The sequence below is a fragment of the Carassius carassius genome, chromosome 11, assembly GCF_963082965.1.
Source record: "Carassius carassius chromosome 11, fCarCar2.1, whole genome shotgun sequence".
Classification (NCBI taxonomy): Eukaryota; Metazoa; Chordata; class Actinopteri; order Cypriniformes; family Cyprinidae; genus Carassius; species Carassius carassius.
In genome coordinates this window covers 32,981,903-32,996,181 of record NC_081765.1, presented here as the reverse complement: position 1 = coordinate 32,996,181, position 14,279 = coordinate 32,981,903, and the positions used below count along the sequence as shown (strand labels likewise).

General features: G+C 37.0%; 1 protein-coding gene across 1 annotated transcript in view; it reads left to right on the top strand.

Moving 5' to 3' along the window:
• Positions 1-14,279, top strand: part of LOC132152559 (transient receptor potential cation channel subfamily M member 2-like) — a 51,607-nt gene that overhangs the window by 16,807 nt on the left and 20,521 nt on the right. The window contains exons 9-13 of the mRNA XM_059561313.1: positions 930-1,045; positions 2,269-2,610; positions 6,892-7,032; positions 8,018-8,153; positions 8,233-8,378. Of these exons, the coding sequence (XP_059417296.1) occupies positions 930-1,045; positions 2,269-2,610; positions 6,892-7,032; positions 8,018-8,153; positions 8,233-8,378 (881 nt within the window). The remainder of the gene's footprint in view (positions 1-929; positions 1,046-2,268; positions 2,611-6,891; positions 7,033-8,017; positions 8,154-8,232; positions 8,379-14,279) is intronic.

The window sequence follows — 14,279 nt, the reverse complement described above, 5'->3', positions numbered from 1 at the left end:
AATAAAATTAAATGATCGTCCTGCAGCAGTGTTATTTTAGTATTATTTACATAATATTCGAACATTGAATTAGCTTTTTATTTTTAATAGGTTATTTATTTATTTTTATTTATTTTTTGTTTATGTGCTTTTGGCATTTTTATCAATTTAAAAAAAAAAGTATGGTTCTATTTCTTAAAAAATATTTTTAGATATTTAAATTCTTTAATTCATTTTTATTTAAGTTTTAGTGATTTTATGAATTTTCAGTAATTTTATTTCAGTTAGTTGCCAAGTTTTTAATCTAATATTTATATATTCTTTTATGTTAGCTTTATTTCAGTTAATTATTTTTATCATTTTAATTAATAGTTAGCAATGATGACTGAGAAAATTCTTAAAAGTAATTTTTTCCCCGTTGTTTCTCAGGCAAATTTAATTTTAAGGATGTTTTGTTGTTGTTGAAAACAAGGCAAAATAATGATATTGTATTAATAATGATAAGAAAACGGGTTATTAATTGGCATGATAAAATGTCACAATGTAAAGAATTTCAAAGAAATTTAAAAGACCTCAAATTTGAAAGTAGGTATTTTTCTTTGTAAAAAAAAAAATTAATTAATATTCTTTTATGACCTGGACGTGTTTGTGACAGTGTTTGTAAGAATCATCAATATAGAAATATATATTCCATTTAGTTGCCAAGGAAACATGTTTTTCATTTAATATTTTAATTTAATTTCCAAAAACTATTTTTAATACTTTAAGCTAACAATAGCAACACTGTTTTGCAGCACAGTCTATAGAAAACCTTACAAACAATCGGTGGCTTGACTTCAGACCTAAACTTGACTTTTGACTTTTTGTTTTCATTTCTTGATCAGAAGAAGAAATAAATAAAGACAAACTGTTGAGAATGGTTAAACCTGACGCATGTTGTTGCACCTCAGCCTCCAGAAGCGATGAACTACGTCAGTCGTGGGAGAGACAGCTGCAGCTCGCTGTGGCCTGGAACCGGGTCGACATCGCAGAGAGCGAGATCTTCACCGAGGACAGACAGTGGACGGTGGGGTCAAATAACACAGAAATCTACAAACAAAACTAAACTAGAGGATCAAAGAGAAACTTTTGTGCATGCCACATAAAATTATGTTCATTAACATTTGCTGAAATACATCACGTTTGTGTACTGCAGATATTGTTTTAACTTGTTTTAAAATACGGCTGTAAGCCAAGCTTAGAAGCTGTGTTTTTAGTATAACTGATACAATATAACAGTTTAAGTATTTTAGTAATTTTTAAGTTTCATTTTTTTTTTAATTTAGTTTAATTATTTGTTGTATGTTTTTGTAAAAAAAAAATAATAATAAATATATATATATATATATATATATATATAAATATATGTGTGTGTGTGTGTGTGTGTGTGTTTTAGTTAATATTTTTGTAATGTTGTTGTGTTTTATTTTCATTTTTTTTATATGTCTATGGTTTTTATAATTTTTTATTTATAATTTTTTTGTTTTGTTTAAGTTAATTATTACTTCAACTTAAACTAAATGAAAATGAGAAATATTGCCTTGGCAACAAGCTGATATAAAATTAGTTGACAATTTTTGATTTTTTTTTAATTTATTTATTTATTATTATTAAACATGTCTATATAAAATATTTTTGTCTGTTTATTTAGTTATTTTAGTACTATTAGAAATGTTTTTGAAAAATAAATACATATTTGCATAATAGTATAATTTTTAAGATATTTTAATATAATATTCTTTTTCATTTAATGTTTATTTTATTTCAAGCAATGGCATTTATTTGTATTGAAGTTTTAGTTAATGTTTTTGTAATTTTGTTATTTTTATTAGTTTTTTAAAAATGTGTCTGTTTTCATTTTTACATTTTTTATTTGGCAACAAGCTGATATAAAATAAGTTTCATTATTATTATTATGATTTTTAAATATGTCTATATAGGTTTTATACATTTTTTAATTTTAGTTTATTTAGTTTTAGTTATTTTGTACTTTAACAAACTAAAATGAGAAAATGATAAATTTTGCTTTGACAAATAAATATAGAATATTTTTTTAGATATTTTATTTTAAGTTTGTGTTAATTTTTATTGTATGTAAAAAAAAAATATTTTATTTATTATTATTTTATTTTTTTTTATGTTTTAGTTTTAGTTAACAATAATAGCCCTGCTTAGAAGTCAATAATAATAGACTAGTTTGACCTGGTTGAGTTTGTGATAATGTTTTTTTCCATATCTTTCTCATCTCAGTCCAGTGATCTGCATCCTGCCATGTTTTCTGCGCTGGTGGGTGACAAACCTGAGTTTGTGCGTCTCCTGCTGGAGAATGGAGTGTGTGTGCAGAAGTTTTTGGAGTGTGAAGACATGCTCTGTGAGCTTTACGCCCACCTGCCCGCCTGCTTCTTCCTGAGCAAACTCGCTAAAAGAGTCCAGGGTGGAAAAATCTGCAGGGGTCAAGAGCCACAGCCTGGAAGCACAAAGATCTCCTTGAGTCACGTGGCTGAAGAAGTGCGCCACCTGCTGGGGAGTTTCACTCAACCGTTATACGACCCATCGTGCTACAAGATAAACAAAGATGATGTCCATTTAGTGGCAAGTTTTAGAACAGCACACTAAAAACAGCTCAGCAACAAGGACATATAAATCATATATCATTTATCCCTTTGGATAAAAGCATCTATTAAATGACTAAATGATAATGTAAATATACATACAAATATTATTAAATTGAATTAATATATTGTTATTTTTCACATTACAGCACAGTGTTATTGTAGTATACTTTAATAATAGTATTTATTAAGAATTTTAATTTTTATGTTTTCAATTTTTTTCAATTTCTATTTAACTAATTTATTTTGTTGTTACTTTTAGTAATTTTAGTATTTAATTTTTTTTTATTTAATTACCAATATTTACTATTTTAAATTTCAAGAGAAATATTTAAAGTTTGTCAGCAAATAGTTATATTTTCATTTTATTTAAATGAACGAAAACAATTTGAATAGTTTTAGTTTATGTTAACAATAAGAACACTGCTGAGGATGAGAATGGTTTTTGCATCAGTAGCTACTGAAAAATGTCATTTTGTTCTCTTTTCATGTAAAGTTAGTTTTAGAGATGTTATTTTTACTGCAAAACAGGACAAAAATAATTCAGTTTAACTGGTAATGTTACATAAGTGGGTTATTAATTTACATTTAAGCATATACCTTTCACATGTAAGTCCCATTTAGTTCATTTGTCCCAGTTTTTTCCTATTTTTATTCTTTCATTAGTTCCAGGTATTCCTCATCTTCCACTCATTAAGTCCTGTGTACTTATAGTGAGTCCGATTCTAAGTTTCTTTGTCTGCTGTTAAACATCTGTCCATGTGTTCCTGTGTCTCCGCAGGTCCCCTTGAGTTTGAATTAAATTCTATGTTTTCTAAATATTCTCCTGCATCTCTTTGCTCCTTCCTGCCTCAGTGGGTTGTGAAAGAACAGCAAGCCAAAGAAGAATTAAGCGGCACACCCTCTTCCCGTTTGTTTTCCTTTTTTTTTAAATAAGTGTTTTGTTTTCCCATGCGTTTCTCTCAGTCCAAATGGAGGAACGAGCGATGTTCCTTGTCTTGGCTCATTGCCCCATGGAGCTCCCAGACACAACCTACCACAACTGGAGGAGGCAGTCATCCAGTGTCTGGAGAGTCTCAGATCCCTCAAATACCTCTGCCGGCCGTTCCCAAGTCAAGTCTGTTGGTCACTCCTGTGGCAAGCCTGCCAGCAGTTCTTCATTCAAGCCTGTCAGCCCCTGGAGTTGCTCCAGTGCCAGCTCCTTGAAAGTGCCTTTTTGTGCCTGTTCCTCCAAAGCACTTTCCAGTCCCCAAATCCAGCCCAGAGTGGGCTCCAGTTCCCAAGTTAAGCCCAGGGAGGGTTCCTTATCCCCAGTTCTGCCCAGGGACGGCCCCTGATCCCCAGTTCTGCCCAGAGAGGGCTCCCGATCCCCAGCTCTGCCAGGGAGGGCTCCTGATCCCCAGCTCTGCCAGGGAGGGCTCCTGATCCCCAGTTCTGCCCAGGGAGGGCTCCTGATCCCCAGTTCTGCCAGGGAGGGCTCCTGATCCCCAGTTCTGCCAGGGAGGGCTCCTGATCCCCAGTTCTGCCAGGGAAGGCACCTGATCCCCAGTTCTGCCCAGGGGGGGCTCCTGATTCCTCGCTTAACCCAGGGAGGGCTCCTGATTCCTCGTTTAACCCAGGGTGTGCTCCTGATTCCTCATTTAAACCAGGGAGGGCTCCTGATCCCCAGTTCTGGCCAGGGAGGGCTCCTGATTCCTCGTTTAACCCAGGGAGGGCTCCTGATTCCTCGTTTCTCCCAAGGAGGACTCCTGATCTCCAGGTCTGCCAGGGAGGGCACCTGATCCCCAGTTCTACCCAGGGAGGCCTCCTGATTCCTCGTTTAACCCAGGGAGGGCTCCTGATTCCTTGTTTAACCCAGGGAGGGGTCCTGATTCCTCGTTTAGCCCTGAGATGGCTCCTGATTCCCAGTTCTGCCCAGGGAGGGCTCCTGATTCCTTGTTTTTCCCAGGGAGGGCTCCTGATCCCAAGGTCTGCCAAGGAGGGCACCTGATCCCCAGTTCTGCCCAGGGAGGGCTCCTGATTCCTAGTTTAACCCAGGGAGGGCTCCTGATTCCTCGTTTAAACCAGGGAGGGCTCCTGATCCCCAGTTCTGGCCAGGGAGGACTCCTGATTCCTCGTTTAACCCAGGGAGGGCTCCTGATTCCTCGTTTCTCCCAAGGAGGACTCCTGATCTCCAGGTCTGCCAGGGAGGGCACCTGATCCCCAGTTCTACCCAGGGAGGCCTCCTGATTCCTCGTTTAACCCAGGGAGGGCTCCTGATTCCTTGTTTAACCCATGGAGGGCTCCTGATTCCTCGTTTAGCCCTGAGAGGGCTCCTGATTCCCAGTTCTGCCCAGGGAGGGCTCCTGATTCCCAGTTCTGCCCAGGGAGGGCTCCTGATTCCTTGTTTTTCCCAGGGAGGGCTCCTGATCCCAAGGTCTGCCAAGGAGGGCACCTGATCCCCAGTTCTGCCCAGGGAGGGCTCCTGATTCCTAGTTTAACCCAGGGAGGGCTCCTAATTCCTCATTTAACCCAGGGAGTGCTCCTGATTCCTTGTTTAACCCAGGGAGGGCTCCTGATTCCTCGTGTAGCCCTGATTGGGCTCCTGATCCTCAGTTCCGCCCAGGGAAGGCTCCTGATTCCTCATTTAATCCAGGGAGGGCTCTTGGTTCCTTGTTTGGCCAATGAAGGGCTCCTGATGCCCAATTCTGCCAGGGAGGGCTCCTGATCCCCAGTTCTGCCCAGGCAGGGCTCCTGATTCCTTGTTTAATCCCGGGAGGGCTCCTGATTCCTTGTTTCGCCCAGTGAGGGCTCCTGATCCCCAGTTCTGCCCAGGGAGGGCTCCTGATTCCTTGTTTAACAAATGGAGGGCTCCTGATTCATTGTTTAGCCCGGGGAGGGCTCCTGATCCCCAGTTCCGCCCCGATTCCCAGTTCCTCCAAGGCAGGGCTCTTGATTCCTTGTTTAACCCAGAGAGGCCTCCTGATTCCTCTTTTCTCCCAGGGAGGGCTCCTGATCCCCAGTTCTGCCAAGGAGGACACCTGATACCCAGTTCTGCCAGGGAGGGCTCCTGATCCCCACTTCTGCCCAGGGAGGGCTCCTGATCCCCAGTTCTTCCCAGGGAGGGCTCCTGATTCCTTGTTTAACCCAGGATGGGCTCCTTATTCCTCGTTTAACCCAGGATGGGCTCCTGATTCCTCGTTTCTCCAAGGGAGGGCTTCTGATCCCCAGTTCTGTCAGGGAGGGCACCTGATACCCAGTTCTGCCCATGGAGGGCTCCTGATTCCTTGCTTCGCCCCGGGAGGGCTCCTGATCCCCAGTTCTGCCCAGGGAGGGCTCCTGATCCCCAGTTCTGCCCAGGGAGGGCTCCTGATTCCTCATTTCTCCAAGGGAGGGCTCCTGATTCCTTGTTTCGCCCTGGGAGGGCTCCTGATACCCAGTTCTGCCAGGGAGGGCTCCTGATTCCTTGTTTTGCCCAGGGAGGGCTCCTGATCCCCAGTTCTGCCCAGGGAGGGCTCCTGATTCCTCATTTCTCCCAGGGAGGGCTCCTGATTCTTCATTTCTCCCAGGGAGGGCTCCTGATTCCTCATTTCTCCCAGGGAGGGCTCCTGATTGCTTATTTCGCCCTGGGAGGGCTCCTGATACCCAGTTCTGCCAGGGAGGGCTCGCTCCAATGTCGGCTCCTCGAAAGTGCCCTCAAGTGCCTGGTCCTCCAGAGAACCCCACAGTATTCCTAGTTTTTCGCAAGACAACTTATTGATCCCCAGTTCTGCCAACAAATTTTATTTTATTTATTTTTGGGGGGGCGGGGGGACAAATACCATAGGTCTGGAATTTCAAGGCAACATTTACAAATTGTAACTTTTTAAAAATGTTTCCTTAAACATTCAATGTTTTTAATATAATATTTTTATTTTCTTTCTTCAGATTAAATTGAATAATTTATATATATATTTGATCATTTTAGTTTAGCTGCTGAAATTTTTTGTTAACTTTTTATTCCCCTCATAAATTTAGTTGTACGGGTGTTATGTTTCCTAGAAATTAAGACAAAAATTATGATATTACATTGATAATGATTAAAAAAAAGTGTATTAATTGACATCAAAATAATAATGTCACAATGCATCTAAATGATTCTAAAGTAGGCAAATTGTCTTTATACAAAATATAATTTAATGTGACTTATTTTTGACCTCTACATGTTTTTGGCAAACTTCTAGAATGATTGTTTATCAGAAGAGTTTGTGTGTTTTCATCATTGTTTGTGGTCATCTATCAGGTGCCTTCCAAAGGCCTGATGAATCCATCATGTTTGGATGAAGAGAGGACCGCAAACAAGGTTTGGGAATCGATTCGAGATCTCTTCCTCTGGGCCGTTGTGCAGAATAACCCAGAAATGGCAGAGATCAGCTGGGAGCAGGTATAACATTAATTAGGGATGAACGCTCCACTTTATGATTCGCATTTACTTGTTTTCTGGTTCATTTGGTGGTAGAAACTCATTTAGCTGTGAAATATAATAATAATAGTAGTAATAATAATAATAATCAGTGCATTTGGATAGTTTACATATCTATATTGGAAATGGAAAAAACTATTTGATGATTTTTGCACCTGTAATGTATTTATAGTGAAATATTTTGTTAATTTATATCACAGATTATTTCTTTATGCATTTAAGTGTGCAGAACCAGGTTTTAATTTTTTATTTAAATGTTTTATTTAAATGTTCTATTTGTATTTTTGACACAATAATACATATTCTTTAGACTATTCAAGAACAATTAAAATAAAATTCATTATTTAATAACCATAATAGTATTTAATAACCATAATAATAATAATAATTATTATTATTATTATTATGACAATGGTTGTGAATCGAGATAAATATTTTATTATATATCATACAGATTCTTTTTTAATTTTCTTATGTTTTCAAGTGTCCAATAACCAATTTTTCATTTTACTACTACTAATAATAATAAATATTCATAATAGCAATAATAATAACAATAATTATTGTTATTATTATTATTCAGTTTTGTGTTCTCTTTTATGTGAAATATTGTCCATTCCTTTTTCTGAAAATGAATTAAGTTCACATGATTAAACTAAAAATACACAAAACATATCAATTTTTTTTATCCTAATAATAATGGCTGCTGTTTATATTTTTTTGACTAGCCTACATCATATAAATTACGCAGTTTTCTATTTATATTCATTGTAGTTTGCCTAAATTTTTGCTATTCAGATGCTGTTTGTGTAAAATGAGCACTCATATGATTTATGATAAATGGTATAATCTGATTGTGTATTTAAAATCTGTAATTTGCATCAATATCCTCTTGAATAGCATCAGTGTGGTTGCGGTTGTAGTTAGTATTGTGTTGTGTTTGCAGTGCAGAGACTGTATCGCAGCCGCTCTGGCAGCCAGTAAGATCTTGAGGAAGCTGGCGCAGGAGAGCGTAGAGGACGACAGTGAAGAGGCAAAGGACATGAAAGAACTGGCCAGGCACTACGAGAAACAAGCCATTGGTACGAGCCGACACACATCGCCTCATGTCCTCTGAGCAGAGCTGTGACCTTTAACCTTGCTGGTGTCTTCCTGTCCCAGGTGTGTTCAGCGAGTGTCACAGCTGGGATGCAGAGAGGGCGCAGAAGCTGCTGACGCGCGTCTCGCCGATGTGGGGCAGAAGCACCTGTCTGTGGCTCGCGCTCAAAGCCGACGCGAAGAGCTTCATCGCTCACTCTGGAGTCCAGGTGAACAAACCCATCATCTGGTTTCATAACTGAGTCCTACTAAGATATTTGACCATGGACCACAAAACCTGTTAAATTGAGATTTATAATAATAATAATAAGCTTTCCATTGATGTATGGCTTTTAGGATCAGACGATATTTGAGATACAACTATTTGAAAATCTGGAATCTGAGGGTGCAAAAAAATCTTTAAAGTGTCCAAATGAAGTACTTAGCCATGCATATTACTAATCAAAAAGTACGTTTTGATATATTTACAGTAAGAATTTTACGAAATATCTTCTTAGAATATGATCTTTATTAAATATCCTAATGGTTTTTGGCATAAAACTAAAATATATAATTTTGACTCATACAATGTATTTTTGGCTATTGATACAAATATACCCCAGAGACTGGTTTTGTGTTCCAGGGTCACAAATATGAAATATAACTGTCTCCCTGTCCCGTATACGGGACGCCTATGTTTACTTCACTATATTACAAAGATATCTAATCTATTCTTGACAAACTATATATCTATAAATCTATCTATATAAACTATATTGTTGGAAAGGCCTAAGACTCCCAAATGTATATTTTACCAATGTTTTTTGTTAAAAAATTTTGTAGGAAAAGTAATAGATTAATTTATGACAAGAGTGCACCCTCAAAAATCTAAATTGTAACTGGAGTTTTGACCTTTGTTTAAAAAAAAAGACTTCTTCGTTGCCTTTTTCTCTATCACATTTTAGAAATCATCAGAAATTATTTATCGACTGAAAACTTAAAATATCAAAATTCATCCTTTAAAACCCATTTTAAAATCAGGCATTGCATTACCATGCATGCAAAATATTTTCATTCATGAATTATAAAAATGTAAGTTTGGAACGTGCACTATAAAGTCTAAGTTCAAAACTGTGAGTGACAGTTCATTGTGATGTTATGAATATTTTATTATATTATTATATTTTATATTTTAAAATATAATATATTTATAATAGAATATTTTAATAATTATTATTATTTATTCATAAGGATTATTGTATGTGATTCTGGACCACAAAACCATGCTTAATTGCACAAAGATATTTGTAGATATTTGCAAGAGCCAAAAATACATTGTATGGGTCAAAACTATTGATTTTTTAAGTAAAGATCATGTTCCATGAAGATATTTTGTAAATTTTCCTACCGTAAATATATAAAAACGTAATTTTTGATTAGTAATATGCATTGCTAATAAAGTTAATTTAAACAACTTTAAAGGTGATTTTTTTTGCACCCTCAGATTCCAGATTTCAGCCAAATATTGTTCCCTTTCAGTTGGATACTCTCGACGCCACATCGGTGACCGACAAAATTGGGATATCGCTTCGATAGACCAATCTACTTCGAGTTTAAACTATTTTTTTTTTAATTTATTTAATTGTTTTATTGCTCCATGGTAAAAACACAAAACATTTCATTTTCTTCTTTAGATAATTTAAATTCCCATGTGCAAAAGGGAACAGAAAGAAGATTAAATCTTATAATATCTGTCCCCTATTCCAAAAACAAAATAAAAAATAACCTTGGTTACGCAACTTACAGCCAAAATTACACTGACAAAAACAATGTTGGTTTAAATATCAGCATTCATGCAGTATAATATAATAAATCAGGCAATGCCCTAACAACAAATCAACATGTAATCCAATACATATACAATACACAAAAAAACAAACAAAACAAAAACAAAAAACATAGACCTCACCATATTAATACTGACTGAATATACTCTGTTTATACTTATACTTAAACTGTCCAATATTACTACAACTTTTAAGATTTTCATGCAATGAGTTCCACAATTTTACTCCAATAACTGAGGGGCACATTTGTTTTATTGTTGTACGTGCAAATTGATGTTTAAAATTATACCTTCTCCTACTGAACTCTTTTTCTAACTGAAAAAGGTGTTGTATTTTCTCTGGTAAGATTTTATGTCTTGCTTTAAATAAAATTATTAGTGTTTGAAACTTAACCAAATCTTCTAACTTTAATATTCTGGATTTAACAAATAATTTGCTTGTATGTTCTCGGTAGTTGACTTTATGAATAATTCTTATAGCTCTCTTCTGTAAAATAGATAAAGGTTTTATATTTGTCTGATATGTGTTCCCCCAGACTTCTATACAATAAATAAAATATGGTACGATGAGTGAACTATATAGTATTTTCATTGTTTTATTATTTAATACCTCCTTCACTTTGTTTAAAACAAAAATATTTTGGGAGATTTTTCTTTTAATGTGTGTTATGTGAGGTTTCCATGATAGCTTATCATCCATAATTACACCAAGAAAACGAAACTCAAACACTCTCTCAATATCAACTCCATCTATGGATAAAGCAACAGGTTCATTTATTTTCCTATTTCCAAAGACCATAAATTTTGTCTTCTCTAAATTCAACGACAACTTATTTATATCAAACCATTTCTTCAATTTTGTCATTTCATATTCAATGGATTCTACTAGTTTCTGTATATTATTTCCAGAGCTGAAGAAATTAGTATCATCTGCAAATAAAACAAACTGTAATAATTTGGAAACATCACAAATGTCATTAATATATAAAAGAAAAAGTTTAGGTCCCAAAACAGAACCCTGTGGTACCCCACATTTAATTTCCATAAATTCAGATTTGACATCAGTTAACTGTACATATTGTTTCCTGTTATGCAGATAACTTCTCAACCAATTAAGGGCCATTCCTCTCATTCCATACAAACTTAATTTAGAAAGTAAAATATCATGATTCAAAGTATCAAATGCCTTTTTAAATCAATAAACACTCCTACTGTGAATTTCTTTTCATCTGTTGCTGTTGTTATTTCTTCAACAATATTCATTAAGGCCGTTGCCGTGGACCTTTTTTGTCTAAAGCCATACTGGCTTTCACTCAGCAGGTGATACTTTTCTAAAAAACTGTCCAACTTGTAAACAAAAAGTTTTTCCAGTACTTTTGAGAATTGTGACAGTAATGAAACCGGTCTATAGTTATTGAAGCTTTGCTTATTTCCTGCTTTAAATAATGGAATAACTTTTGCCCTCTTCATTCTATCTGGAAAAATACCCCTTCCAAAGGAAAGATTACAAATATAACAAAGGGGTTTGACAATACAATCAATTGTCTTTTTTAATATAACCATATCTATTCCATCACAATCAATGGAAGTCTTACTCTTGGACTTAGAAACAATAGTCATAATTTCTGATTCACTGACATCCCCTAAAAACATTGACTGCAGCACTCTACTATCGCCTCTCCATCCTCTTTGCAATGACGTGTCATGTATCTTGATACTATCTGCCAGATTTGGCCCCACATTTACAAAAAAAGAATTAAATTCATTAGCCACCTCATATAAATCATACAGTGTCTTATTATTATAAATAAAATGATCAGGCAGGACTGTGTGTGCTGTTTTATTACCCATTACTTTATTCAGAATGTTCCATGTACCTTTTATATTATTTTTATTATCATCCAACAGTTTATTATAATAATCCTTCTTAGCCTGTCTCATAATTAATACTAGCTTATTTTTATACACCTTATATTTTATTTCAGCAGTATTTGTTCTATATTTTATAAAATTTCTATAAAGTTTGTTTTTCTTTTTGCATGCATTCATCAATCCTTTTGATATCCATGGCTTTCTATTTTCATTTGCTTTTTGTTTGTGTACCACTATTGGACAATGTTTATCATAATATGTCATATACAGTTTCAAAAAAGCATTGTAGGCAGCATCAACATCCTCCACATACACCCCTTCCCATTCTTCATTTAGGAGATCATTCCGCAGCCTATTTATAGCATCATCGTTTCTTACTCTTACAAATATACACCCTGTCTTCTCTTTACTTCTTTTTAATTGCCAAGTAAAATTAACAAAAATTGGCAAGTGATCACTTACATCATTTATAACTAATCCACATTTAATGTTTTCTTTAAAGCAGTTTATAAAGATATTATCGATTAAGGTTGCTGATTGCTCTGTAATTCTACTGGGTTTATCAATCAACGGATATAACCCTCTTCCGTACATTAACTCAAGAAAGTCAGCGGATGACTTCTGCTTGGTAACCTTTAATAAATCAACGTTGAAATCTCCACAAACTAAAAAAGTTTTGTTTTCGTTTACCTTACTCAAGAACTCATCCATCTTTTCTATAAATGTTTCCATCAGAGACCTAGGTCGCCTGTATATACACGTAACAATTATATTACTCATCTTTTCCAACTCAATTTCCACCGAAATGCATTCCATTATATCATCAATTGCCATCGTCATACACTGAATTTGTTTACATTTTAAATCTTCATTCACAAACAATGCAACACCTCCTGATCTCTTATTTGTTCTATTAATGTGATACAATTCATATCCATCAATATGAAATATAACACCTCGTTCTTCTTGTATCCATGTTTCTGATAATGCTATCAGCATAAATCGTCCCTTAAGGGTATGCAAGTAATCATTTATCTTATCAAAGTTTTTATAGAGGCTCCTGCAGTTGAAATGAATTAACGAAAACATGGAATCAATAACTATTTTTTGTTTTTCGCCTTGATTTCCTCCTTCAATTCGTTGATCTTGCTGGTCAAGTTCATTAGTGTTTCTTTCAGTGTCGCCTTGATTTCCTCCAACTCTCTTTTTACTTTCTCCATACTTTTTTCTTGTTACCGCTTTTTCTCTCTCCTTTACTTTACAATTAAGCGAATAACATTTTCTATAAATTCTATTAATTTATCGCCAAACATTCCTCAGACTTGACGCACACATCCTCTCGACGCATGCACCTCTTAAAAAAATCAGCAATAAAGTCTGTTTTTTCAAAGTAGAACTCGCACTAATTTAACATGGCTTTCTAAACATGCAACTCTTTTGTGCGAGACACGAGTGCAACGGTCGTTCCCTTTCGAGAGTACTCTCGTACTGCGTAAGCTAGCTTACGCTATGGGAAAAGGTCCCCTTTTCTCGAGAATATGAAGCCAAAAATTATCCTTAATTTTTAAATAATGTAAAACGCAGTGCTGCAGCACAGCAGACCCAAGCGAAGCGGCTCGCGCGCTTATTGGCTGTGCTGCGGCAACTGCAGCAACCTATGGTGAGGCGGCGGAGAGGAACGAACCAATGGGGGCGTTTCGCGCCCATTGGACGTCAGAGCGCGCCAAAATAGGCGTGGCTGGAACTATATAAGCCACCGCTTCACCATAGGGATCAGATTTCATCTCCTTCAGCGATCTCACCTGCACTTCGCTGTCTTCTCCGGAGAAGCCTCTACATGCCGTCGAAAAGCCTCTCAGCGGGATAGCACTGCAACGCAGATCTGAGGACGCCGGCTCGTGCTTCATCTCGACGCCGCCTTCAGCACTCGCTTCCTGCTGCGCCATCCGGCGTGACTATATCCTTTACAAAGCTAGTGTGTTTGCCGCTGCATCACACTTTTTTCTCCAGAATTCGAGGCGTTGTTTCAAATGCCTCGGGCCTGCGCTTCCTGCCGAGGCCCTCTGCCCAGCGAGGACCGCCACATCATCTGTGTCTCCTGCCTGGGCCGCGAGCATGCTGAGAGCGCACTCTCCAAGGGCGGCTGCCCTGAGTGTGACAACATGGCTATATCGACCCTGCGGGCTCGATTAGCTCAAACCAGCCACGATGCTCCACCCGCTCCGCCTCTTCTCTCTCAAGTGCCGCGTAAGAAACGCCGCGATCAGAGAATGCCTGAGCATACTGCTACACGCGAGCTCACGCCGGAACACTCCCCGCGTGCCTCGCCCGCTCTCTCTCCTTCGCCTGTCCTCTTTGTGGACGAGCAGCGCCAGTCCCTGCTCACCAGCGCCCCCTTCTCCTTCGGAGCGCC